Source organism: Scheffersomyces xylosifermentans, assembly GCF_036884685.1.
Source record: "Scheffersomyces xylosifermentans strain CBS 12540 chromosome Unknown RJT20scaffold_1, whole genome shotgun sequence".
NCBI lineage: Eukaryota > Fungi > Ascomycota > Pichiomycetes > Serinales > Debaryomycetaceae > Scheffersomyces > Scheffersomyces xylosifermentans.
In genome coordinates, this window is record NW_027042939.1 from 461,595 (window position 1) to 489,128 (window position 27,534).

Here is a 27,534-nt window from a genome sequence, read left to right on the forward strand (position 1 = left end):
TGGTATGACTATACCGCTGTATGATTGTAGGGCCTTTGGCTAGACCGTCAACGGTTGGCAGTGTTGTTGCTACTGCTTGATACCACGAAATGCTCTATACGAACGACTTTTAGCAGAAGACGTACCAACGATTCAGAGGTCCGTTGGAAAGCTGCAAAAAACGCTAGAAACCGGTCACAGTGACTAGAATGACCCTTGAGATTGATCCGGAGGGTTGGAGCAGCGCGATGCGTAGAGTACGACGGAGTATCAACACCAGTAATGGTGGCTCTTTCTTTTGGTTGTAACGTTTTATCATTTTTTCGTTGAGTGTGTTTACTTTTCGCGTGCGTAGTGAGAGCGTAGTGAGAGGTACGGAATAGCGAGAGGGTGAGAGCGAGAGTGAGGCAAAACAGTGAGAGAGAGTGTGTGTGAACAGATTGACAGAGGAGGTTGAAGCGAGTGGGGGAACTACAAGGATAAATTTTAGTGAAATTAGTGAGAGAGGGGAGTGCAGATAGGGAATTGGTAAGGGGATTTGTGGAATGCGTAAGGTTTACTTAGGGAGAGAGTCAAGGAATGTGAGGGAGAGATCTTTAGAGGGAGGTACAACAGATGAAAGTGGGAAAGATTCCTAAGAAAAAAAAACAAAGAAGGGAAATTACAAGAAAATGTTGGCAACTTAGGATTTCGGAATTGGTCTCAAAGTCCATAGAGGAGGATCTGACATGATTCTCCGGAGAAAGTTACTAATTTAATGAGCCAGTGTCATGGCCGTTAATTATTCTAACTATGGCATATCTGGCTATTCTAGAAATTTGTGCTCTACAGGAACTGTTGCATAGCGAGAAAAATGAGGAGAATGTAGCGAGAGAATGTAAAAATTATCACGGAGACAGAAACTTCTCGTCAATTTTGAGAGATGGCATCTACGTATCTATGGGCATAAAACGAGAAAAAGTCCCCAATAATCGTGGAAATTGAAGAGATGGACGTTAACTCCTCGTTATATACACTTTTATCTACTTACTACTCAAATCAAACGAGAATATTAGCTGATACGCTCATCGTACGGTCGTGGGACGGAGACTCTGAAATACGCAGGTTAAAGGGACTTCACACAATATCTACCTAGCTGTACGATGGGCTATTTGAAAACAGCATGTTCACTACATAGATGGTTACAAACTGATATCCACGATGATATATATTTATATATATATATGTATACTTACCTGTTTTTTAATTCTTATTCTCTAAATTGAAATGACAATTCTTGAATTGTCTTAGTGAACTGATGTTATTGTCATAGCAATACGTATAAAGCCTCATTTCACAAATTTTGTAGCAGAATGGCTCCGGCCGGACCCTATTTCAGTCCCTCCCATTTATCTGACCGAAACTGTGCTCCACAGTTTCATTTGGATATCGACAAAAAAACCCGACTCCTATATGACTTTACATATCTTAACATAAGATCCTAACGCCATTCTAAATATCAACAGTGCCTCGTGTCGTCTTAGTCCCACACCTCATCTCTAATCTATACTGAGCAAGCCAACGCTCCCCGCTATTTATTACAAAGTCCCACTATGGTCCCGCCCTGTCATTCGTTATTTTAATCGCTATTTTTAGCCGTTGCGTATGTAAATTTACTGATCTGGACCGGTCACGAGACTTGGTTTTGATTTGAAAAATATCTTGACACGGGCTTGTGGAGATACCATAAACGGAATACCATTGCTGGGAGAATAAAATAGGCAAATTAGTGCTGTCACTACACTTTAGTAGGGCGTCGCTAATTTCAGTTGTAACTGAATTCTCATGCTAAAAAAAGCTGGAATAGTGGAATCCTTGTATGTGCCCTGTCCAGTATTAATGAATGTCATGTAAAAGTATGCTCTAACTCTTGTCTCTATACTGTTATCCATAGAATTACGTGATATTTTGTATTAGTGTAATATGTATCATGTAGCGTTTAACAACATATGCTAGTAAACCCAATACCTATTTCTACATGATCCACCACTGATCCCCAATATAACAATACAAATTCCTTGACAAACTGCAAATCTGCTTTCGAGTATGGATCCAATTCCATGTCGATGATGTCCTGATAAGTGAGCTCAACGTTAATTTTGGTGGAAGAGGTTAAAGAAGATAAAAGAGAGTCATCCATTTCGTCTTCTCTATTATATCTACTATCATCCTCATGAATACCGCGAAATGTACTCTGTTGTTGACTATGGTCGGCCAACTCTTCTGTAATGACCTCATTGATCAAGTAGAACCACTTTTTCGTAAGCTTATGGAAGTATCCGACTATCGCAATTAGCTCAAACAAATCCAAGTTTGTTTTGTGCAAATTGGTAATATTGGCCGAAGCATTCGCCGTATTATCTGACTCAACTTGCCCAGCACTTGCAAACCAAGCAAATGCCGACCAGATAGATTCTCTCCAGGAAACTGGCTCTGTTGCATATTGTAACCACCAATTAGGTTCCTCAGGGTTATCAACAGAAGTGGTATCTGTAAATACGTCAGCTGTAGTAGCCGACTCAGCAGTATAAATAGAGTTAAGATCATCAGTAGACATATTTGTATGATTTGTAAAAAAAATTCCATTCTTCTTGTCGGTACATGAAGAAAGCGGTTTATAAATAAGTTTGAACTTGCTATAGTCCTTTTGAGTTGCCCTTATGCGCTTATTGCTGTCAACTGCTGAATCTGCAACATCCTCTCTCGCGAAAACAGTTACATTCTCATCAAGAAGAATACCGACATCATAAACATCGTTTTGGTACATTAAAATTTCGTCATTAGTTGTTCCCACATAGCCCTTTACTTTTATCAAATCATTGGTACTCAAATCGTTAAGTCCTATGTTGTAAATTGGCTGAGAATAGTAGTTGCTTTTCTCATCCTTGGAGATAGTCTCGATATCTTGAGGGATGATGGATATGAGAGAAATGAGGTAGTCAAAAGCATTGTATGTAAAGAATTTGTCGTCATGTATTTCGTTATTGTTCTCATCGTCCTCATTGTCTTTATAACCGTCTTTTTCAATGCTATTGGCATCCAGTGTATGTTGGTGCTTATTGAAGAATAGAATTCGCTTCCGGAGTAAACTCTGCTTGTATATCACAAATAATAACGGACCTAGAGTCTTAAGCAATGTAGGGAGTGTTGTTAGCAAATGGTAATTCACATTGGGTGATATCACGTTCAATGATGCGCCGCTACTACTTGGAGTAAGGGGAACTGCCAAATGTGACGCACCGACAGGTGTTTGGGCTACTATCCGATCGTATAATTGTTCGAATGGTTTCAAATCATCGTATTTCTGTGCCTCAAGGAACAGAACGAGGGTGTTATCGAGAACATCGATGTATTCCCATCCATTGCTGATGAACTCGTTTGGTTTCCAAGCAGATTTATCTGAGCGTGTTTTTGGATCACATACAACGCCAAGAGAGTACATTCTGACGTTTTTTCTATCAACCAGTTTATTGGAGTTCGTTGTTTTGGTACTACTGTTATTATTGTTCACATCATCACTTTCATCAACAACATACTGGCGGAACCTGCCCAATCCGTAGTATAATTTACTGCCGCTGTAGTGACTGACGAGGATAGTTGTCTTTTCAAGTTCGTGGATTCCGGAAGGTAATACCTTGAACTCCAAGCCAGAGAAGTCGAAGTCAGGAACGGACGTACGTGACCAGACTAGCTGATAACCAGATTTGACATCAAACTGGACGAGGAATATAGCGACAACACGAGAAGGCGTGTATGATTGAGCCACTTCACGGGCGGTGGCTTCTGTTGTGGGAGTCAGAAGTGAAGCCATTTTATAGTCGTTATGACTTTATTAAGAAGAGTAAATTGAATGGAATAGATACACCCTTCGGTTGTAAATAGATATGGAGATTGGCAGAACGTGGGAAATGACTGAGTTAATGGAAGGAACACACGGGTTTCTAAATGAATCCAGATCGAGGTGCAATCCCAAAGTGGACAAGAAGTCTTGAATATGACTGTGGAGTGATACTTCTCGCAATTTAGTTGAAGTAATGCAACTCTTTTACACTTCACCTTCTCCTGAACAATGTCTGTTGCCTGTCATTTTTGAAGTAGAGAAGGGCAATCAAAGTGATTTTGGAGATTCGCAGTGAGAGTAAGCGTATGGTAGCGACAGAAAAAAGGGGATCCTCAGAGGAAGTAGAGTGATTTAGTGAGTAGGTTTTAGTGGGAGATTTTAGTGAGAAAGGGAGATTTTAGTGGAAGATTAGTGAGGTAGGTTAGATTTATAGAGAGAGATTTTAGTGAGGTAGAATTGACTGAGGACTATTTAGCGAGGAAGAAGTTACTGAAAAGGATTAATTTAGTACTCAGATGGTAGTGAAGAAAATTAGATGAGTGGAGTAAAGTAGTAGTAGTAGTAGTAGTAGTAGTAGTAGTAGAGATGACCAACGAAACACGGGAAGAGAATGTGATATGAAAGAAAATTCATCCTAATGGCTCGTCTAGCTATCCCCTAGAGAGCTAGAAGTTGAAATCTGAAAAAATTGTGGTATAATAAATACTGTTCTCATCTCCTTCATTGCTTAACCTTCGCTGAGGAGCATATTGTAGAGCATATTTTGTAGTACACAGAGAAGGACTGTACATACTCCATACGTATATGGAGATATGTTTGGATGTATCTCTATATATTCCTTTTAGTTACAAGGGAAGAAGTGGTAGATAAGTAAGTTAAAGTTACTAAAAGATTGACGAGAGAGTGTTCTGAAGTCCTTCGAGTTGCAATTTTCATGTAATTCTCATCTTACAAAACGCGAAGCACTATAAAGCATTAGCGTGGGGACATTGCGATATTGAACCCTATATCTTCGACTTGAACTTTTAACAATAATTTGTAACTCATTGTAATTCTCTCTCTCTTACTACCATGGACCCAAGAATAAGGCTGCTCTACAGAAATTTGCTTTTCATGGGAAAAGAGTACCCAGTATCCTCTGGTGGGTACCCAAAATTCAGACGTCAATTGAAGCAAGCTTTTCAGAAGAGCATCGTTGAAAGCGAGGAAGACCTTCAAAATGCATTGAGTCGTGGTGATTATATCACCAAAGAGCTCGAAGCGTTGTACTTTCTAACGAGATACAGAGAAATGAAGAGACGATATGGTGAGGATTCATAGGCGTAGAATAGAAGTAAAAGAAAGATGAGACTGGACACTGTATTATTGTGATTTCTAGATAAGGAAGCCATGTTGGAGATTCTGCAAATTTCTGTAAGAAAGAATGTGAAGATGCTAGAAGTTACGAAGAGGTAGAAGGAGACAAACATATCTCTTTACTAGAGTGTTTTGAGAGAGTTCCAACTGTTCATACAACTCGGCTTATATAGCCTTCTACAACCAATAAGTAGTCTCATAGTCTGTGCATTTGTATAATATAATAATAGTAACATAAACAATAATTATGACGTTTTTAGTAGATACATAGAGTGAATGTCAATGCTTGCTCTAGTATTAAGCTCACTCCCTTGGTTAAGATATTAAATGAACTGAAGGAAAACAGATGTTTGAGACAAGAAACGTGCTAAACCCTAGTGGGTGAAATTAAGGGAGATGAGATGCCATTGTACAAGCTACCATAGGTGGATGATTTCAGGCGGACCAGAAACTCATCTATGCTCTGATTCTCAACACGAAGTTGATGACAACTGCAATCAACAAGAAGAAACACAACATGGTTGGACCGAATCTGTCGTCGTATGGGCCTGAACCTCTCAATCTGATGGCCTTAGCTCTCCAGTGGTAAGTGACCAAGGCGTAAATCATGGTCAACATGGCAATGAAGGTGAACAAACCGGCGGAGATTCTACCGACGGCATCACCGAAGTTCAATAAACCGACACCCAAAGAACCCAAGATGACTGTGAAGTTCAACCAAGAGAGGAAAGTTCTCTCATTGGCGAAGAACACCTTTGGTTCAACTCTGGCTGGCAATGCAATTCTCTTCTGGGTAGCAGACATAGTGGATATTATGCGGGAAACTAGTCAATGGTTAGAGCTCCAACGGTTGACTGCTGATTACAACCTATAAATAATTGTGATATATATTTATATATTTATATTTCCACTACCTCACAATGCTCTTCCTTCAATTTCACTTGTCACTGATGTAGTATTAGCTTAACTTAGTGTCCTATTCGGGATGAGTCCGCCTGCATAAGCAGATGGTTGTATAAATTAACCAGAAGAGATAGGCACACGTGGGCCAGTCTTATAGAGTGGGAGATTATGTCACGTGACTGGTGTATAGATTAGAAGTGGCTTATGTGCCGTAGGAAAGGAAGAGTCTAATAGATGTAGTCACAGTGACAGTGACAGATGCGTTTGGTGGGTGGGGGGCTGTTAGAGAGATTTGAGTTGCATATAGTTCACGTGGACCCGGTCGTGTGTTTGTGGGTAAAATAAGAGACAATAAGAGACGTCTAATGTCTATATATCCAGTCCCATCAGGAATGAATGTTTATGTCGAAAATTTACGAGGAGGGGTCGTTGGTATTCTTTCGGGAGAGGGGCTTGAAAAAAAAAAAATGCGTGTCTCGCTGCGTCCTCCGTGTCCCTCTGTGACCTCCGTATCCCTCTGTGTTCTCCGTGTCTCTCCGTGTCTCTCTGTTTGTCTCCTGTTAGTGATTTCGGATAGCTCCCATTAGGTATTTTGGTGGATGTGCCGAAAATGCGCTCAATTCAAAAAAACGCATTGGGAACTGACTGGTGCGGCTTACTGGGCTATGGGAACAAATAGCTACAAATAGCTACAGGTAATTTCTTCGGAGCAAATAACTAGAGATTGCCGATGTAAACTACTATAGAAGACAAGATACGAATGACCCTCTTCATTGGCTCTTTGATATATGACTCATAGTAAGGGCTCGAACGAGTTTCATGTACTTTTAATCTGATAACATCTAATACCGTTGCTACTTAATGGGCTTCCAATTCGGTAATTGCCTTGCATATTTCAAATACCGGATGTTAGGGGAGCAGGGGAACCAAAACGCTATATGCAGCAGTATTTTTATGCGAAGGCTATACCCTTTGCAGCTACCCCAATAAAAGTGGCAATGCTATTAAGATTTCAGGTCGTCCCACACTGGAGAGGAGTGAAATTAGAGTTGTATTGAGTTTCATGTCTCTTGATGGCCCAATATTCACATCCGTTAGGTGAAATTAAGGAGACATTCGTAAAATGCACCGAGGATCGGCGTTCGGGGATCAATCGCTAAGCGCTCAAATGCCGAGACGCCGCCACTGTAGACATACTATAAATAGGAATGTTGCCTTTGATTTCTCCTTCAGAAAGAGATTAAATTTTCTTAGATTACTTCATCTCGTGGATAGAAACTGACAAGAGATTGTAATGGTTATGCCAATTTCTAGTCCAAATGGCGATCCAGCCTCGGGTCCCACAAGAGAGCACGAATCCGAAAATCGAGCCCAAGAAGATTTGGGGTCTGATGCCACCACCATTTCCGAAGGGGAGCTTTCAGATGACTCCCAGAACCTGAAGGATGACATTCGAGGCTCAGATGGTGAAAAAGAACCAGAGAAGGGTAATGAACACGAGCACAAGCACTCACACAGGCATGGGCATGAACATGGTCACAGACATGGACATTGGCACCATCACAGAGGGCATCATAGTGACCATTTTCATGGCTTTGGTGGGCACAGGAATCATCATGGCTGGAGACACCATGGGGAATCTGAATGGGGAACTAGTCCTAACTTCAGTGTGCCATTCCCACCTTCATTTGATCGCTTTGGTCCTTGTCACATACCAAGGATACAGCCAATGCCTTGCAACATGCCTCCTTACCGTGCACCACCACCACCACCACCCCCTCCTCCACCTCCACCACCAGTGCCTCCAAAACCTTTCAGTGGTAGAGAAAGGCCTACTCCACCATTACCTCCATCGCCACCAAGATATTATTGTGCACATGGATCAGATGCTTACTATGGTCACCCGGCAACCCATTTCCCTCCATGTTTCAGAGGTTATGCTCTTGCGGCTGGCCGGGGAGCTCATGTATCCCATTCTGCTACAACAAGTCCAAGCGAATTTTTGAATGAAAAAGAATCTACCATGTATGAGGGTAGAAGGGGATGCTGCTCCAGGATGGGTGGGTTATGGAGAAAGAGGTTCATCGCCCTTGCTCTTTTTATTATTCTGGTATATATCTACTACTACCATGCTTTACAGGTTAAATGAGATTGCAGCTCTTGAAGCGTTCTTAGAATCTCTGCTGGTTTAATTCTTCTTTGACGCTTGACATCAAATCTATCTATATTATTGGGTTCTTTTTTTTTTTTGAATTGAAATCGTTCCATATGGTATCGATTCTTCAGGATATTTAGAATACTCTCAGTGCTCAGTGCTCAATGCAATAAATAAAAACAATAACACTAAGTACAAGAATAATTTCAAGATATTTTGTATATTTTTTGTATCTCCATATAATTTTTACTAGTAGCAATCCCATTTTCTTGGCCGTCTCATTATTTTGATTTCTATTATTAATTTATGAGTTCAGGACTCTGTCGTCAGTTTTATGTGGTTCTTGGTTCCAAGATCAAATTACCTAATGGAATGTCAGAGTGGCCCTTTCCGTAGGCGTACACCGAATTACCTCTAACAATTGTCTCCATTACTCTTCCTTGGAATTCCTTTCCGTCGTAAGCAGTCAATTTATTTTTGAAGAAGGTCTCCTGATTCTGGACAATATACTTTGCTTCAGGGTCAAATACCAATAAGTCAGCATCATACCCAATTGAAATCTTACCCTTGCGGTGACTCAAACCAACTTGCTTTGATGTGTTGACTGAACACCATTTATTGATCTCCGCAAATGTGATAGGAGGGGAAAGCTTTTGACCCTCTGTGAATAAAATTGGCAAACCAAATCCAACTGAAGAAATTCCTCCCCATGCCTCGAAAAAATCACCTTTTTCTAAACCCTTCAATTCTGGAGTACAAGGGGAGTGGTCTGATACTACAGTGGTGATAATATCGTTTCTAAGCGCTTTCCACAACAATTTTCTGTTGTCGTTGGTTCTAATTGGAGGACAGCACTTGAAATGAGTGGAGCAGTTGGAAATGCCTTCTGCGTATAACGATAAGTAGTGGAAACATGTTTCCGCTGTTATAGGCAAGCCTTGTGCCTTTGCCGCCCTAATCAATGGAACTGCCTCGTGAGTAGCCAAGTGAACAATATGAAGGGGTACAGTTGGGAACTTTGTAGAACAGTTGATGATTTCGGCAATAGCCGTTGTTTCGAAATTGTCTGGCCTAGAAGCCAAGAATGAAGCATACGAAGTCGGATCAATGTCAGCTAATAAGTTGTCCTCCCTTTGTGCCAAAATCAAGGGGGAATCGACCTTCTTATCCGCCTCCATCGCTTTTATAAATGGAGATTCATGTTCATATTCGTCTTCCAATTCTTTAGCATAATGATGGTTGGCCATTCTAGCAAATTTACCAAAAGTTGGCTCGGCGGCTGCTAAGAGGGGACTCTTAGCTAATGCAGTAGCCTGCGCATCTGTCAAAACGGCATGGTCAATGGAACCAGCGTGATTGTGTGGTAAATGACAATTCTCATGCTCTTCTTTGGTAGATTCGGTTTTTGATAAAAGTTCAACAACTGGTTTGGGAGCTCTCTTGATGAACGAGGCAGACATTCCAAGGTTCAAGTCGTCAATTTCAGATGATAAAGAAGTAATTGCTTCAATCTCTTGATTGGTAGCGACTACGTTGGTCTTAGAAGATGAGACATCATCTCCTTCCAAGTAGAATGCACTTTTAGAGTGAGTGTGTTCAACCTTTGGAGCAGTAACTGTTGCACTCTCCTGAGATGTCGAAGGTTGCATCTCAGCATGGAACATCAATACAGTCGGATGGCCATCTACTTGTTTCATGGCCTTAACAATGTATTTTGGATCTATGGCTGGAAATTCGTCCACACCACTTTCGATCATGAATCCTTTAAAACCACGGACTCCCATAGATATCAACGGAAGTAAATGATCCAAATTGTCTGGAACCAAACCACCCCAGAAGCCTACATCGACCCAAGTTTGTCCACGAGCAACGTCGATCTTAAGGTTGAAATTGGCAGCCGTTGTAGTGGGTGGGATCGCATTTAAAGGCATATCTATGACTGTAGTTACACCTCCAGCAGCAGCTGCTTGTGTTCCTGTTGCAAAACCTTCCCATTCAGTTCTTCCTGGTTCATTGAGATGAACATGGGCGTCCACCAAACCTGGCATTACTACCAATGGTGAGACATCTCTGTAGTCTTGAGGTAACACGTTGTATAGTTTCAAGATCTGGTGGTTTACCGGTAAGATGCCATTCTCATGGATATAGAGGATTTTGCCCGATTCTATAGAGAATACCACCGTAGCTGGTATGGTTTCGTTGTCTATAAGGACGTTGGTAGAAGATAACGCACGTGACATGTTATATAGGTGTTTCTTTTGGTGGACTTCTAAAGTATGGGAATCAGAGCGTAAAAAGAAAAGAACAATGATAACGGTGAGGTATGGCAATGCTAAGGAACACGAAGTAATACGAAGGAACACGAAGTAACAGAGAGGGTGTCCAAAGGGTGTCAAAATGACTCCAAAATCCAGGAAGAAACGCGTTTTAAAGCTTCTCTTTTTCCTGAGAAAACAAGCTCGTTGCCAACATCTCAAATCAAATCTCTCCTCTGATACATTCAACGGGAGTAGAGTTACTTATAAACGATTCCCCCAATCCATGGAAGCGAAATGGAGCTCGGAGAAAGTTCCGCTTTACGGCGGCCGCTCGTGCATAATATTTTTTTTGCACCGTTTCTACTGATAAGAGAATGGGAAGAAAGTGGGCGAGAAAAGAGAAAACAGTGAGAAATGAGTGAGAAATGAGTGAGAATTGAGTGAGAAATGAGTGGAGCACTGAAAAAAAAAAAGATCAGAAAAGAAATCCGCTCCGATTAGGAAAGTGCACCTGCAACACAAAAACCCACCTTCCATATGAAGGGTGTAGATATGAGAGAGGGAGAGAGCATTGGCGAGTGGGTGTGTACGTATATGTATACATACATATGTATACATACATATTTATATGTGTATGGTTATTTGCATATATGGGCGTATTTAAGGAACGAGACTGGGGTATTCTTCTTCTATACCATGAGTTTCAGAATCCGTTCATAATCTTCGAGTTAACACTTGACATCGGTGGAGATCACGGAAATATGACTGTGACTGTGAAGGACTGTATCGTATGGTCAAGGAAACCAGATTCCGATAAAATCTCAGTTGGGCGCACTGGTCTTCGGAGAATACCGAGATTGAGAAGGAATATGGTACTTGGGAAGGTATGTTATATGATATTTTTGTACTTTTCGCTAGAGCGTACTGTTCTGGACCGGTTGCAACGGGTCTCGCAATGCAGGTTTAGGCTTCGTGTAACCTGTGTTACTTTGAAAGGCGTGATGGGTTAGTTTAGAAGCAAAATATAACCTTGTAAGCATATGTATCCCTTTCTGGTCGCCTCAGAGAGAGAGAGAGAGCGGGAGAGCGGGACATAGAGAGAGCAAATGGAGAGAATACAAAGATACCCGTGAAGTTGAAGAAAAAAGAAATCCATATACATATGGCCTACAAATGTTTGCGTAGTTGTGTCCTCTATTTGGACCCTTTTTGGGACAAGTTTATGAAAGCTTTTAAAAAAACCTGAGAAGGGGAAATTGCAGCACCAGATTTTCGCTGCAACTATTGCAGCAATTTGACAAGATACCGATAATATAAAGTTGCAAACATACTTGTCATATCATTGTCGGCTTATGAGAATTACATCGTACTACATGGTTTGTTATCACATCTCTGCATAAAAACAAAAATTCAATCTTCACTATGTGCTATGTAATGTTCTGTGATTAATACTTAAAAGGTGATTAATTGCTTACCCTTACTGGAGTTGGTAACACCTTCAATGTAGAGCTCGTGCAATTGCTTTTCTCCTCCAGCTTCAAACTTGGTCTCAATGGACTTGGCATCTCGTAACTTGCCATCCTCATACCAATCAACGATTTGGTTTAAAGTGCTCTTCTTTAAATCTTCGTTGTTCTTCAACAATTGTGTAACCCAGAAACCTGAACTGGTGATGTTCTTGAAGATGTGTAAAGAGGTAGGCAAAATAACTGGTTGGAATGACATTCCACCGTAAGTCAACATTAAACCATTATTTGCCAACTTTCTAGCAATTCCGGTTGAATTCTTACCACCAATACAGTTAAGGGCTAACTTGATTTCTCCTCCAGTCTCCTTGACCCAAGATTTGATAGTGGCTCCGAATTCCTTTGAGGCATTCTGTTCCTCTGTTATAACTTGGTCGGCTCCTAAAGCCTTCAATTCAGAAACTAATTCATCCAAGTTTGGTCTGTCTCTGATCACAGAAAGCGAATTGAAACCTAACAATTTACTGATTTGAATAGCGTATTTTCCGACAGCAGAGTTACCACCGTTCTGGATAAACCAATCTTTTCCCGGAATTAATTTCACGTAGTGAGTCAACATAAGGTAAGCTGTCAAAGGGTTAACCGAGATTGTAGCACCCTGGTTGATGGTCAAGCCATTTGGCTTACCTCTGGTTTTTGATTGCTCTGGGTTTGGAACCTGAATGAACTGTTCCTCGCTAGCAAGGGCATGAGTTCTCCATGTACCGAAGTTAACATTTGCTGGAATTGCCCAATCTCCGACCTTGAAGTCCGAGACACCACTTCCTACCTTGATGACCTCGAAAAGTCCTTCGTTACCGCATGGAGCAGAAGGTTCACTGGTGCCTAATTCCGTAGTCTTTTCCGGCTTGGATGGATACACGCCTTGGATCTGGTTGATATCAGAGGGATTGACTGGAGCACCCAAAGTCTTGACCACAATCTGGTTCGATGCGAGGTTTTCATCATCAATTTCGTAAGTTTGTGTCTTCAACACATCCTTAGGTTCTCCGTGCTGGGAGTAGACGACGGCTTGGGCTGTTATCATAGTTCTCAATTGGGTGACAGTTGCTGCTGGCGATCTGACAAGAGATTTTCTGGCGACTGAGGACAACATTTGAGAATTGAGTTCAGTGCGAGTTTGTGAATGGCTCTGACGACTTTATATCATGAAAAGACCTTGTAAAGCTGTAGTTGGCAGAAAGTGGGGTCAGTAATGGGGTCGGTTCGCAGTGAAAAGTTTCAAGCCTTTATATAGTGATTGGAGGGTTGATTGCGACAGGCTATTGGACGGTGCATTACCATAGCAAAGCGAATGGAGGGGGATGGAAAGGAATGGATGACTAATTGGAGTTGGAGTTGGAGTTGTAGCTGGAGTTGTAATGGGATATTGGAACGAAATTGGAGAGTTGAATCGGACATGGCTAAACCTGTTGGAGTTTGTAATGGTAAGCAATGGGTGCATATCCACGGAGTATACTCGGAACGATAGCCGCGGAGTTGGTAGGGTGGTTAATGCTGCGGTGCGGGTGCCGATACAGGGTATTTTCTATGTTAAGCTGGTGGGACAGCGGGTATAAATATTGGGATATGTGGTGTAGAAGAAATCTGACAAATAGGAAATGGAAAAGAATTGGATGTGATTTGTCAGAGCTGTAGGAGAATTGTAAGATAACGACAGAAAATGCGACTGTTTGAGTCATGAAGTGTTGATCATTGAGTCAAGTGGAGTTGGAACACATCGTATGTGGTTCAATGTAATTTCGCAGCCATACAGAAGTGAGCACTAGTTAGCGGAACAATACCACCGTTGAAATATATATATATATGTCTATAGTACAGCTGTTTACATAAGACGAAGTCGTAATTAGAACTGTTCCCGTTGTGTTTGGTGTTGGCCATCACAGTGAACTTCAAATGAAGATCGAATTGTCCTGTTAAGTACATTTTTCTCAAATGCTCCCACACCAACAATGTACCAGAAAATCATCTTGGTAACCTGAGCTGTCCTTTGATCAGATTTGTCCTAGAGGCATAGTGAGTCAATCAAATAACAATAACTCAGCACATATATTTGCAATACATACCTGTATTCCTTTCAGCAACTAAAGGAGAGCTTTTACCTTTTTCTTGTCCATAATATCTACGTCGACTATATCATAAACCATATTTCCAAAGCTCTCTATAACCATGAATAAGGGAAGAATTTAATGTATGTTTATTTGGGTGGATAAATAGATAACAGACCACATACGAAAAAGACAAGATCTATGATTCTGCAGTTCTGCTATCAATGTCTGATATATCGTGTCTAACTATAAGCTGCGATAGTAACATTCGAGTAACCCTCAATTCTACAACCGCCTACTTCTCGCTCTCTATAATATTCCATAAGAAACTCTAGCCCAATTTCTTCTCCTCGTCTTTCTTTTGCTGTTGCAATCTCTGTTGCTTTTGCAATTTCTTCAACTTAGTGTTTTGGTATGTTCCCAAGACGAAGTACACCAAGTTGAAGAACACAACCCACAATTCCGGTGGAATGAATGCCTGAGCGACGATCAAGGAAAAGAAAGATGTCACAAGCGATGATTTCAACACAGCCTTGTAACCCTTCTTTAAACCAGCCTTGACAATGGCAACTATCTTCTTTGCTTCCAAGCCGATGTCGAATTCCTTATCAGTCTTCAACTTGTAGTTGTTGATCAAAGCGATCCAACTGACAAAGCATGCTGATAAGATTGGGGTGACTGTCAATAAAGACGTCAAGATCTTCAAAATCTTGCCCTTGGTGGTTAAAGCACCCACGAAGAGCTTGTTGTTTATGATGTAGTACAAATTGTGGGAAATCGGAGTCGCGATAAGAGATCCATAGATGATCATTGTCAACAACTTCTGGGTGAAGAAGTGTTTCACCTTGTACTTTCCGAAAACCACTGATTCTTTGAACTCATTCGTTATTGACGAAGAGACGATCTCATTCAATCCTGAAAAGACACCTGCTGTGATAGACTTTGTCAAAAGTGGGTACTTTGCTAAGTATGTGAGATACTGCTTGTTGAGACTGCTCATCTTGGATACGACGATATAAAAAATACCGAGTTTTCTTTAGAAATGGATTTAAGAAAGCACGCTTTTGAATGAAACCATATATTCTCTAAGGAAAAAAGAACTATAAGCACTTTCAATCTATCAACTCTGTTATCAATCAACAATGTGTTCACCAATTGAGGGGATCTCGCTTTTGTACTGTTCGGAAAAAAGCACACTGAAAAATTGCACTTCGGAAGACACCGAAAAGGTCCAGGCGATAAGGACGGGGATTGAGAAACCTTTATATGATTAGGAAGATGTCCATTAGACAAACATAGACGGGTCATAGACGGGTGGTAGATTTGGTTAATAGACCGAATAGAGGAGAAAGGACGGCTTAAACGCCTTTTGCCGAAGTATCGGTACTAGTGTAAGTCCGATAACTGTGAAAAATGGAGTATTCCTGAAATGAAATATGGGGTAAATTTGGGGCGAACGCGTGAAAATTCTATGTGATTGGCACTTTGATCTGCCCCAGACGACGGGATTAGTAGATCGAGACGGGTTGGGCAATTCGATATAAGTCCGATTGAATGTGTGGCTGAAGGAGTTTGAAGAGTATTTGCGAGTAGCACTGGAATCGTGAGTGCTCTTTGTGTGCTTGGAGAAAGAGAGGCAGATTGAGTTTCCAGTATAAGTCTCCATGGGTGGAATTGGAGTCGTACAATTCATATAGTCAATTTTGAAAATGGTAAGCATACAAAATGAGCGGTGTCACATAGGAAATTTCCTTATTTGTAGTATGAAGTTTATTTCTTATTCCTTCGCTTTTCAGTAGTAACGACAAACTAAGCTGCTTTTCGACATAAGTCTATTTTGCAGCTGCTTTAGGTCTATCAACATTAGTTACCCTCACAATCGATTACCTATGTACTCTCTCACAGCGGATATTACGGACTGATTTTTTGTATCTGCTCATTTGGCACTAGCCTACTTGACCAACTGGAATCTTCGTGGGCTTACTAATAAAATTTCTAAATCAAACCTTTTTTGATTCACCAACATGAAAGCTTATTGAATTTTTCTATTCAAGAGCCTTTCATTGCAAGTCTCAGGGTAGGGGAACATAACCCAGTAAAAATAGTGTAAGAGATCTCAGCTGCAAAAATGCAAATACTTTGGATGACCAGAAGCTGCTATTTTAGGCGATTTATGTATCAGCCTTTAATTATACAAACTTACCTCTACATGCTCCATGTGACGCAGTTAGAAACAATGGCCTTCTTCTAATCAGAACAGAGTACTACAATATTTACCTTGAATTTCATATCGTTGTAAGCCCTGATCTATCGATGTAGCAAGTTCGCCTATCCCAAGTCAGAATATTTCAAATCGGAAAAATTTCACCAAAGTGGTTTTAAGAATTATCATTCTACAAAGTTGAGGAGGAGAAAACTTATTGATTAGAAAATTCTTGTTATAGGAGTTTCCAAGAATTCCTGTTGATACTTTGATCACTTCTGAGGCAGACCGAAGGCAACCTTACCGTAGAGAATAGTAGAGTAAGTTTAGGAGATTACATAATTCTCAGTTGGGCCGAGTTTTATACCACCAAAAATATAAACACTGCTACTCCAGTTCGAACACATCCACATTACAGGGAATAAATTAGCGGAACAACACAGGGTCAACATCTTAGCCCTTGAATTGAACAATCGTAGATCCGAGAAAACCCTGGAAGATGAAAAATAAAGTTCACGAGCAACGCAAACCAATTGTTGAACGTTTTTACGACAAAATACGAGACCACTCTTCATACAGTAAGGCACCGTACCCCGACCTGTAGTTCCCAAGTGACGTCGTTGGTGTATCGATTAATGTAAGATCAACCTGTGGAAGTACTAAAAATATGAAATATGTATCTTTTCTATCCAGAACGGTTGGGTTTCGACTCCCCACCACCCCACTAGCCAGGCGTATATCAACTATGACAGTCGGTAAAACATAAGTTTTGTGCAGGTATTAATAGTGCCGGAAGAATTAATGGTCGAACAGCGAGGGTGTAACTAAAAATTAATGGAAACTATACTACACTTTGCATGATATTACACGCAAATTCCGACACAACCGGTAGAACAGAACTTTAGAAAAATGAAGTACCCTCTATAGAATTATTTTTTACGCTTGCTATGTTCCTCTCCCATTTCTGGTTATAATTCCCATCGAGAAACATTGTGTAGGACGACAGCTTCTTTAAAAAGTAATTTTAGCCCTTCCCCACGTCAACTTTTTGTCTGTCTGACATTTTCTGCGCGTCTGAACGAATCCAAAGAAAATCATTTAGCAGTTGGGGAGGATCATCAAGGTGAAGTTCTCTTACTCTTGCTCTGTTGGTATAATGCAAAATGAACTTCTACACATGTTTCACATATGCCCTTATTAGATGGCGCTAACCTGCGATGTTTAAAGTTACCCAGCATTCCTTAATTCCCCAATGGGACTCGTGTTGTCTGCCAATACTGCAATTAAGCTGAAGATGTAGATATATGGTCCACTCTTGTGAATAGCGCTAATTGACTATCGCTTAGTGGTCATCAGATATTATGTGTCTATATTTGACGCCGCAAACAGTGTGTTTCTCCGATATTCACTGCACATAAAAAGCCCTCGAAGAATAGGGCATCTTGTCTTCCACAATCGCTAAGACCGAGAGGTTTGATGGGTTCAACAGTACAATAAGTAATATTTTTTACGGAAGTGTACCCATCTCAATGTTCGACGATGTCTTTCGATTTCATTAAGATCAGTTGGATACGTTTTGACAATGTGAATACAAGAGAAACAAGAGGAAAAGACAGTACTAGAGCGAGCGGGACAAGAAGTTCTACAGAAGAGCTCAAAACGAAGTACCTTATAATTGACACCTCTCTTTTGAAGTACCTTCTACTATGTTACATGATGGATCAATCAGCCTGTAAGTTTGATGAGGTAGAAATCTCCGATTGTACAAACCTTAGAGTATCGATGCTTTGCATCGTGCGTTCTTCATGGTGGGGTATAGTCTTTGTGAACTGCGGAAAATATGGAGTATGGCCGATAATCATGGGGTAGACGTTGTTCTAAGATGTACCGGTAGCTTAGGTTGAGGTGAAAGTGACACAAAACTCGAGACTTTTCAAAGCCAAAACCTGGAGAAATTGAAGGGTCGCTCTAATTTTCGGTTGAAGAGTATAGACGCTAACATCACTATTCCCCTGGAATACTGCACATACGTCAAAAGAAACAAGCATTATACAGCATCGGATTTGTCTTGTAGGTCAAGAATATATTATTTAACGAGGTGTCAAAATAACCAAGCCATGGTGAGACAAAACTCTTAGAGGCAACAGAGAATAGAAGCCAGTATCCGAATTAACCACTTCCTTGTAGTATATTAGGATGAAGAACATAGCAAGGTTACATTACACACCAAATATGGTAGTGCTGACCCTAAATGTTCAAATAGTAGAGGAAAAAAGAAACTCAGACAATTACGTCATACCAAATGTTGTTCTTCTGGAAGTGTGCGCAGGACGTATGGAAATTGAGCCTCTAGCAGCCTAAAAATTAATTAACTATGTTCAATAATGCGATCTCATTAGGGTTTGTTAAGTTGGACTATTTCGAAACCAAAATTGTGGAGAAACCGACTTTAAACCATGTTACAATGTGCTTGACCTCTGTATAAACTTTGATCTCACGTGACCTAACATTGTGCTTTCGGGTAATAAAACCATATGTAGCCGTGGTATACGTAGCAATCATTGAAAGGAGGAGCCGATATCAATAAGTGGCATAACTGCAATTTCATTATGTAATCTAACTTTCCATTTATGTTCATAGGGAGGAACGGTTTAATTGGATGACCTATGTTAAAGCTTATACATTCCGATTAGCATCCTTTGGGTTCCGTTTTCGTCTCAATTAAATCTTATTTAATCACTTATCTGGAAATTATAGCACGGCCTACAAAAACAAAACACTTACTCTCACAACCCCGACAGGTTACTTGGGAAGGCTAATTGGTAGATTAGTGTGGAAGCATGTTCTGAAGAACGCGTCCGAGAGGACTGTTTCCCCTCTGCCAGAAGTCTCAACAATATTGTAATGCAAATTAGAGGGGGCTTCCACCTCACAACCCTTTGAGTATAATGATAGTGCAGTTTCATTTCTGTTACTTAGCCCCAATATGAAACTGCTTATCGCTCCCCCTACAAATTTACTACGCGGCCATACCATCCTGTTTGAGAACAGAGGCAGACCTCAAAAAATAAAATTGGAGGTGGGGAGCAGCCCAGAACTAAATAATAATCCGTGTCTGTGACTGCCGAAGGTTAATATTGTGGAAAATTTGGGGGCGTCGCCTGTAAGCGCTCAAAACTAACACATTTTCCCACAGAAATCCCCTTGGTGCTCATAACCCTGACATAATTTTGTGACTCTGGGGAAGTTTCTATACAAGCCCAGACATTTTTTTATGTATAATGAGCTCTAGCAAAGCAAAAGAATCTGTAATGAAGCTGAACAAGGAACCTACCTGGTTTGGAGTCAAGCAGGAAATTCCAAATTCCAAAAAAGTATATATAAGCTCGCATTTCCCAAATGTAGTCAAATGTTGTTTTCGAATCATCGCTCATAGCTCACTTTCATAGTTTCAGAGTTACTACGAAATATTTTAGAATCATCTTATCATGAGCGCTAATAACGAAAAAGTCCCAAACCCAGCCACAGATGGCTTGTTTGAACATGGAAGTTCAACTTCTAGCTTTGCCGAGAAGAAGCCTAAGGACCAGTCTGACTTGGAGTCTATGAACTCCCAATACGCAGAATATGGTTCTGGTGAACGCGGTAACATCTTGTCCCAATACACTGAGAAGCAGGTGATGCAAATGGGTAGAAATTATGCCAGCAAGCATGGTTTGGACCCAGATTTGTTCGCTAGAGCTGCTGCTTTATCGAGAGCTCCTGAGGAGTTCAACTCTATGCCTTTCTTAAGTGAAGAAGAAAAGATTGCATTAAACCTTGAATCCACTAAGAAATGGCACATTCCAGGAAAGTTGTTTGGTGTTATTGCTTTAGGCTCAATGGCCGCTGCTGTGCAGGGTATGGATGAGTCTGTCATTAACGGTGCCAACTTGTTCTTCCCCACTGCTTTCGGTATCCCCGAAATGAAAAACGCTGACTTGATTGAAGGTTTGGTCAATGGTGCTCCATACCTTTGTTGTGGTCTTATTTCTTGTTGGATGAGTGATTTCTGTAACAGACATCTTGGTAGAAAATGGACTATTTTCTGGACTTGTATGATTTCCGCTCTTACTTGTATTTGGCAAGGTTTTGTTAACAACTGGTACCATTTATTCATCGCTCGTTTCTTCCTTGGATTTGGTATTGGTATCAAATCTGCGACTGTTCCAGCTTACGCTGCTGAATGTACTCCAAAGCACATTAGAGGTTCATTGGTTATGATGTGGCAATTCTTCACTGCAGTTGGTATTATGTTTGGTTACGTTGCTTCTTTGGCTTTCTATCACGTTGGACCTCATGGTATTCACTCCGGAATTAACTGGAGATTGATGCTTGGTTCTGCTTGTATTCCTGCTATTATCGTTTTGTTCCAAATTCCATTCGCTCCTGAATCTCCTCGTTGGTTGATGGGTAAGGAGAGACACGCCGATGCTTTTGAGTCATTGAAACTTTTACGTAATGACGAAATTGCAGCTGCCAGAGATTGTTTCTACCAATATGTGTTATTGGCCGAAGAAGGTACTTACAAGATTCCAACATACAAGAGAATGATTGAAATGTTTACAATCAGAAGAAACAGAAACGGTGCAATTGGTGCTTTCATTGTCATGTTCATGCAACAATTCTGTGGTATTAACGTTATTGCTTACTACTCTTCTTCTATCTTCGTTGAATCTGGTTTCTCTAACACTTCCGCTTTAATTGCTTCATGGGGTTTCGGTATGATCAACTTTACATTTGCTCTTCCTGCTTTCTTCACTATTGACCGTTGGGGTAGAAGAACATTGTTATTGGTTACCTTCCCATTGATGTGCATTTTCTTGTTGATTGCTGGTTTCGGTTTCTTAATCGATGAAGACAGTAACCCTAAGGGAAGATTAGGTATGATTATTATTGGTATCTACTTGTTCGCTTGTGTCTACTCGTCTGGTGAGGGCCCAGTTCCTTTCACATACTCCGCTGAGGCATTCCCATTGTACATCAGAGACTTGGGTATGAGTTTCGCTACCGCCACTTGTTGGACATTTAACTTTATTTTAGCATTCACCTGGAAGAGATTGTACAATGCCTTTACTGCTACAGGTGCTTTCGGATTTTACGCTGCATGGAACATTGTTGGTTTCTTCTTGGTGTTATGGTTCTTACCTGAAACCAAGGGTTTGACCTTGGAAGAATTGGACGAGGTCTTCTCTGTATCTACGATTCAACATGCCAAGTATCAAACCAAGAGTCTTTGGAACGGAATTCAAAGATACGTACTCCGTCGTGATGTTCCAGCCTTGCCACCATTATATGACCATCAGAGATTGGCCGTTACCAACCCAGAATGGAACGAGAAGACTGAGGTATCTCATGTCGAATAATTCCGGAGGAATAGTTCCAAAAATAATCGTTTCATTTCATCGAGCCGCCTGGCAGTACATTTTATATTAATAGTATAATTCACTTCTTATCAATACAGATATATTCATTTAGCTTGAAACTAGATTTATACGCATATGTAATACTCCTGAGAGAAGTAAAATTCAAGGAAGTCTTCCCGTTCATTGAATTGACGTACTTGAATTACATTCTCTATCTACCAATTTGCAATAGAATATGCTGATCTCTATCTTTTTGCAGCCACTCATACTAGGGGCTACCAACAACATCCCTCGTCAGAGCTGACAAAGTACCGAATTCTCCTTTGAATCCTCAAAATATACACCCATAGTAGACTCATCGTAGGCAGTCATTTTCCACTCTGACATTAATGAACAATACTTCATCATAAACCTTCAACAATAGCAACCTGTCCTAACGCTCAGAATCCCAATGCATGCAGCACACAAAACCATCCCTTCCTTTCAGACACAATTTCGACTTTCCCAAATTTCCGACAGTTTTGTGAGTGCCTCCTCGTGTACGCCATCTAGACGGGTATATTCCCTGGTATATCAACGCAATTTGACGGAAGTCGGGTTTGCAATAGTTGGTTGGTATGGCAGTTTATTCCATGTCATGATGAGTGTACTTTGTATGGACATTTAGAACTGTAAAGCCGTGTACATAGAAGAAAGAAGGAAGAGAACCTGAATCTCATCGAAGTCACGCGACCAGAGATCCTTCACATTGTCCCATGTAGACGACTATCAACGAAGGATGGGGCATTGGTTATGATGCATTGGTTATGATCTGACATTATATGGGGCCATTCGAATGGAGTGAGGCTTTTGCTCGTGGCTAGAGGCGGGGCATTCTGGTTTCTCATATGTCACACTTCTTCTCTCGGGAAATGATAAGCCCATTTGAACATTATACTGTGGTAGTATACTTCTAATGTCTGGAAGTTTCTATTGAGGTCGGTTGTATTACATAAGCTCCGGATCGCGAATTTCTTTTATATATGTTCCATTTCTTTTTGCAATCAAAGACAAAACCATAGAAAAGTGTATCAAAGTTGTAAGGTGTAGATAATGAGTGTCTGACCAGCAACGTCTTTGAGTCTATTTCAGCTCTTTCCATGCGGGGGCACAATTATATAAAGAACCAAATTGCTTCTCTATCTCCAATTGCATGGGTTACACTACCACTAATTAATTCATTTGCATATTCTGATTACATTGCTACTGCGACTATTAAACTATATACTGCGAAAGTGGTAACAGTAACACATGAGCCTAAATCGATAATAAAGATAATATTGATTATGAATCGTTTACAATACTGTGCTGCCAAGATCTATGAAAATAGCGAAGTTAAATCATCACCATCTACTAGATCTGTTGTTTTTCGGGTCTAATCACCTTCATTAAGCTCGGAGCCATTTTCTTTCTAAATCTCCCAATTACATCTATTGTCTTGAAGATGAAAGCCTCGTACTATACGTTTTCGCTATGTTTACCTTAAGAAATCCCTCAAGTATGAGCCCAATTTGGTGGCTCCGTCTTCCAAAGCGTCCTTCAAAACATCCAAATCTTGGTTAGCGTTTCCAGAGAACTTGGAAGCAAATTCCCTTGCGCTCGCTTCCAAGTCACCTAATTGGGCTCCCATAGAAGAAGCACGGTTGCCACGAGCTCCACTTGCGGCAGTCTCCTCTTCACCGAAGTAAGAAGCAGAAGAAATGGACTGAGCACCATTGAACGATTGCAATTTACTCTTAGCTTCTTTGGTAGCTTCTTCATCGAACCTTGGACCTCTTCCAAAGAACTCATCTGAGGATATACCCTTTTGGGTACCGAATTTGTTGGTGACTTCTCCAGTATACTTGACCTCCTTGTATTTCTTGGCTGGTCCAGAGCTGACTACATTTTCTCCCGTGGTCATACCGAAACCCAATTTTTGAAATTGCTGGGTCGTTTCCTTGATTGGAGCTGCAAGTATCACTGGATCGTCTTTCTTAGAACTAGAAGAACCAGATAATGACAAAGAGCCTGCTCTCTTAGCAACTGGGGCTGTTGACTTGACCTCCTCAACTGCAGTTGGGTTGTAGCCCAACTTCTTAGCCTCCTCGGCTTCTTCCTTAGCTCTCTTTTCAATTTCATCGAAGTCAATCTCTTCTGCCTCAGCCTTGTTGATCTTTTTGGCAGCTAGTCTTGAGGTTCTTGGTCCATTACCTTTACCAGACAAAAGAGATTTCTTAGCATTGGTAGCGCTGTTATTTTTCAATCTGGAAGATGTGGTTGTAGTTCTTGTTGTGATTGGCTTCTTCTTTATTAAATCATCAGATGAAGCATTTGGTGTGATATTCTTGGACGACAATGGAGAAGGAGTAGCGTTGATTGGCTTGGTCCAGTTGGAAAAGAAATCGTCGCTAGATCCGTTTTCGGTGTTGGAATCAGATAACGATAAGTTATCGGTGGCATCATCTAAAGTGACTATATCGGGGTGTTTGGCGGCATCCTGTAAGGCCTTTTGCTTCAACTTTTCCTTATATTTAACAGCGACAGGCGATGTGTACTTAGCATTGGCGTCTACACCGTTTTTGTTGTTGACGAACTGCGAGCCTCCGTTTTTGAGGTAGAACTCTTTGGCCTGTTGGTTTCCTCCAAACTTGAAGTTACGCAACTGGATACGTTGCCATGAGTCCAAGTTGGACGACTTGACGAACGAGATATGGACTCCGAGGTTTCTGTGCACAGCAGAACACTCAAGACAGAGGAAAATACCAAAAGGAATGGACGTCCATGTCGGGTTTCTGTTAGGACAGTCAAAACACACCTGGTTGGCGGGATTTTTCTTGAGACGATCGAAGATCTTGGCGGCTTCTTCTTTGGTTGCAATGGCGTCTGACATGATGGCCGAAATACAAATTATTACTACTACAACTTCGAATGTCTCTATCTGTATCCATAAGAAAAGGTATGTGTTTTTGATTTGATGTGCTTGATTTCGTGATACGTGTGCGGGAAAAAATCACTGTGAGTGAGAATGTCGCGACTTGGTAGGAGTTTGGTTATGGAGAGGGATGGTGCAGTGGTTAGAGGGATGATGATATGATGAGCTTAAAACAAGGATGGATTTGTGTATATCGTAGCTGGGAGGTGGTTTTGAGAGAATTTAGAGTGATTTTGAGTGATTTTGATGAATAGTGGTAGATGGTTATTCATGATGTCTTGATGTCTTGTGTCTTGATGTCTTAGAATGTCTCTGGACTATTTATATGAGACATTTCAACCCTGAGGAAGGTGAATTGGTGGAAGCGAAAGACAAAGAGAAAGAGAAAGTATTGACAACGGAAGCGCTAAAGTGACGGGAAAGGCAAAAAAATGGAGTATATAATGGTTGCAGAATTTGATCTGTTGCAGCAGTAATGTGTTGAAAAGGAAAAAGATGGTGGATACTAAAGGCTATTCAACGTAAATCATGGGCATGTCCGCTTTCTTCCTGAAAGGGTCCTACTGGAGAAGATGGATTTGGTAAGCGACTATAACAATTTTTGCAAAAGATTACGTAACCCAGTCATATTGTATAACCGTCAGGACTTAACTACTACGGTAAAAACAGACTAGTTAACTATAGATAACGGTGAAAAGGACGAAATCTGGTATGTGTTGGTGACCGTGATCAGTCAAAGCAGATCACCCAATAATCTTCCAAAATTTTGCAAATTTATCAAAGATATTCTCTTGCTACTTATATCCCTACACATTTCAGGTATAAATATGGTACTTAATCAAATTAAGCGTAGATAAATATATGTACAGATATTTAAAACGTATGTATGCATTAATAAAGAACAGAGACAATTAGAATCTCTTCATTACATCAAACCCAAGATTGAGATCACATCTTGGGGCTCGTTCTACACCTCAATGGGTGATTGGTAAGCAGATGTTGCTTAATGGAAAGGTCTGGAACCACCACGAGCGAATTCAATAATCTTCCAACCCTCGGTGACGGTGTTGCCAAACTCTTCTGGGATTCTGGTTAAGACCATGGCGTAAGTACTCAACTGAATGTGGTCCTCAGTACCAGCAGCAATTTCACCGGTCTTGGCTTTTCTGTACAAATGCACTTCTTGAGCTCTGCAACTCACCACTATGACTGGAGTTTCGTTGGGCTGCAACATCTTACATGTGACAACTTCGACACCTCTGATGTCCAAGATTCTACCGTCAGAGAACAAACCTTGTTGAATGAATTGCTTGTTGTTGGCTTGCCACACATTGTATGGGGCCTCGCTGAACCACTCTTTTAATACAGCATCTTCATTTTTAATGTAAGCGTCCAAGATTTCAGGAACGATGAAGTTAGTTAAAGTCCTTTGGAAGTCGGTCAATCTGAAAGATGGATCCATTAATCTGAATTGCTTGACGACCTTGGCTTGCTCAGTCTCGGCAAAGAAACCGGTAACCTTCTCGATGATAGTTCTGACAAGAGAGATCAAGCCGTTTTCGGAGTCTTGCCACTTCTCTTGCAAGTATACAAATCCACGACCAATTGGGGACTTGAGTTTGTACTCTTCCCATCTGTCTCCTACGGTTGGTCCTGTTGCTTTGTGTTCGGTAGCAACCAATTGTCCACCAGCATTTTCGTTCTCCTTAACTGGCCCTTTGACTCCTCTTCTTAACTTATCTTCCAACTCCTTTTGTCTTAACTTCTGTCTTTGCTCCTTTGTCAAGAAACCACCGTAAGCAGTGGAAGAACCATCGTCAATGACTTCGGAGACATCTTTATACACTTGAGTTTGTCTAACTGGTTCGAATGCCTTGTCTGCAGCTTCCGCACTGACTCTAACGGTTGTTCTAACACCTTTTCCTACTGGAGAGTCCCAAGCTTTCACGGCAGCGCCACCAACAACATCAGCGGTAGATTTGATAACTTTACCGGCAGCATTGGTACCCTTCTGTGCACTCTCGTAAGCTTCTCTGGCTCTTTTGAATGCTTCAGACTCGGCAACTCTTCCAGATTCGTCTTGTAATGCCTTTATATTTTCTTTTAACTCACTTGATTTCTTAACTTCCTTCTTGAAAGTGTCTAAGAACACCTTCAATGGAGACTGATTGCCTTGAGGAGCTTCGTTGAAATGAGCCTGTGACTGGTGGAACGAACGAATAGAAGCAACCTGGAGGATTCTAGAGTTCACTCCGGTGCTATGCATTAATTGTGCCGTTTGTCTGTAGGCAGAGTTCTTTAATATTGTTGATCTCAACATGATGACTCTTATATTATGTAATTTAACAGGTTGTACAAACAATTATTAGCTCGGTATCTACCGTTGCTATTCCAAACTTGTTTAAAATATGGAGAATATGCCAGAATTAGATATGTGTACTTGATATTCAGCGATTTTCTAGCTAAATACACTGCAATATCCCAAGATTTCGATATTTCGTGATCGAGTTTTTGCCTTTATACAAGATTATACTAGTGGATATATACAATGAAACCTCCAGATATTACCGAATTTTCGTCACTTTTTCTTGTTTTTTATTGCAGTATATCACAACTATAACCTAGAACTGTGTCGTGAATAAGCGGTCTCCTACTAGAAACTACCAAGTCCCTCAATATTTCTTCTTTTAACAAATTCTTGCCCTTCACTGCCAAACCCTCCAACTTTTCTCAAAATTATTTTGTTGCAGAATTTTTTGGTGATGAAAAATTTCAGTTTGGGCGGGACACGACTTGGGTTCCGGGATTTGCAATTTGCAGTTACCGGAGGTGAGAGAGGGTTGTACGATTGGGAAAGGTCGATTTGAT

General features: G+C 40.8%; 10 protein-coding genes across 10 annotated transcripts; 3 read left to right on the forward strand and 7 right to left on the reverse strand. All coding sequences in view use genetic code 12, as the record gives it.

Moving 5' to 3' along the window:
- Positions 1–1,460: 1,460 nt before the first annotated feature.
- RJT20DRAFT_7830 (uncharacterized protein) lies at positions 1,461–4,299 on the reverse strand. The gene has a single exon (XM_064921202.1). It carries the CDS (start codon positions 3,827–3,829, stop codon positions 1,958–1,960), a length of 1,872 nt encoding a protein of 623 aa, XP_064776713.1. The 5' UTR covers positions 3,830–4,299; the 3' UTR covers positions 1,461–1,957.
- A 410-nt stretch (positions 4,300–4,709) lies between these two features.
- RJT20DRAFT_123707 (electron transfer flavoprotein regulatory factor 1) lies at positions 4,710–5,452 on the forward strand. The gene has a single exon (XM_064916019.1). The coding sequence runs from the start codon at positions 4,931–4,933 to the stop codon at positions 5,177–5,179; it is 249 nt and encodes an 82-aa protein (XP_064776714.1). The 5' UTR covers positions 4,710–4,930; the 3' UTR covers positions 5,180–5,452.
- RJT20DRAFT_7840 (uncharacterized protein) lies at positions 5,426–6,255 on the reverse strand. Its single transcript, XM_064921203.1, has one exon. It carries the CDS (start codon positions 6,017–6,019, stop codon positions 5,672–5,674), a length of 348 nt encoding a protein of 115 aa, XP_064776715.1. The 5' UTR covers positions 6,020–6,255; the 3' UTR covers positions 5,426–5,671.
- Positions 6,256–6,957: 702 nt separating this feature from the next.
- On the forward strand, positions 6,958–8,462 carry RJT20DRAFT_123709 (uncharacterized protein). Its single transcript, XM_064916020.1, has one exon. The coding sequence runs from the start codon at positions 7,413–7,415 to the stop codon at positions 8,265–8,267; it is 855 nt and encodes a 284-aa protein (XP_064776716.1). The 5' UTR covers positions 6,958–7,412; the 3' UTR covers positions 8,268–8,462.
- Positions 8,413–10,826, reverse strand: DAL1 (allantoinase). Its single transcript, XM_064921206.1, has one exon. The coding sequence runs from the start codon at positions 10,511–10,513 to the stop codon at positions 8,606–8,608; it is 1,908 nt and encodes a 635-aa protein (XP_064776717.1). The 5' UTR covers positions 10,514–10,826; the 3' UTR covers positions 8,413–8,605.
- A 1,157-nt stretch (positions 10,827–11,983) lies between these two features.
- On the reverse strand, positions 11,984–13,084 carry ETR1 (Etr1p; the record flags this gene model as incomplete). Its single annotated transcript, XM_064918667.1, has 1 exon — positions 11,984–13,084. One exon carries the CDS (start codon positions 13,082–13,084, stop codon positions 11,984–11,986), a length of 1,101 nt encoding a protein of 366 aa, XP_064776718.1.
- Positions 13,085–14,087: 1,003 nt separating this feature from the next.
- RJT20DRAFT_7846 (uncharacterized protein) lies at positions 14,088–15,268 on the reverse strand. Its single transcript, XM_064921205.1, has one exon. It carries the CDS (start codon positions 15,103–15,105, stop codon positions 14,437–14,439), a length of 669 nt encoding a protein of 222 aa, XP_064776719.1. The 5' UTR covers positions 15,106–15,268; the 3' UTR covers positions 14,088–14,436.
- Positions 15,269–19,635: 4,367 nt separating this feature from the next.
- On the forward strand, positions 19,636–21,939 carry HGT19 (Hgt19p). Its single transcript, XM_064921208.1, has one exon. It carries the CDS (start codon positions 19,797–19,799, stop codon positions 21,711–21,713), a length of 1,917 nt encoding a protein of 638 aa, XP_064776720.1. The 5' UTR covers positions 19,636–19,796; the 3' UTR covers positions 21,714–21,939.
- A 1,241-nt stretch (positions 21,940–23,180) lies between these two features.
- GLO3 (ADP-ribosylation factor GTPase-activating protein) lies at positions 23,181–24,991 on the reverse strand. The gene has a single exon (XM_064921209.1). The coding sequence runs from the start codon at positions 24,622–24,624 to the stop codon at positions 23,230–23,232; it is 1,395 nt and encodes a 464-aa protein (XP_064776721.1). The 5' UTR covers positions 24,625–24,991; the 3' UTR covers positions 23,181–23,229.
- Positions 24,992–25,524: 533 nt separating this feature from the next.
- Positions 25,525–27,375, reverse strand: TIM44 (protein translocase subunit). Its single transcript, XM_064916021.1, has one exon. It carries the CDS (start codon positions 26,984–26,986, stop codon positions 25,670–25,672), a length of 1,317 nt encoding a protein of 438 aa, XP_064776722.1. The 5' UTR covers positions 26,987–27,375; the 3' UTR covers positions 25,525–25,669.
- Between the last annotated feature and the right edge of the window lie 159 nt (positions 27,376–27,534).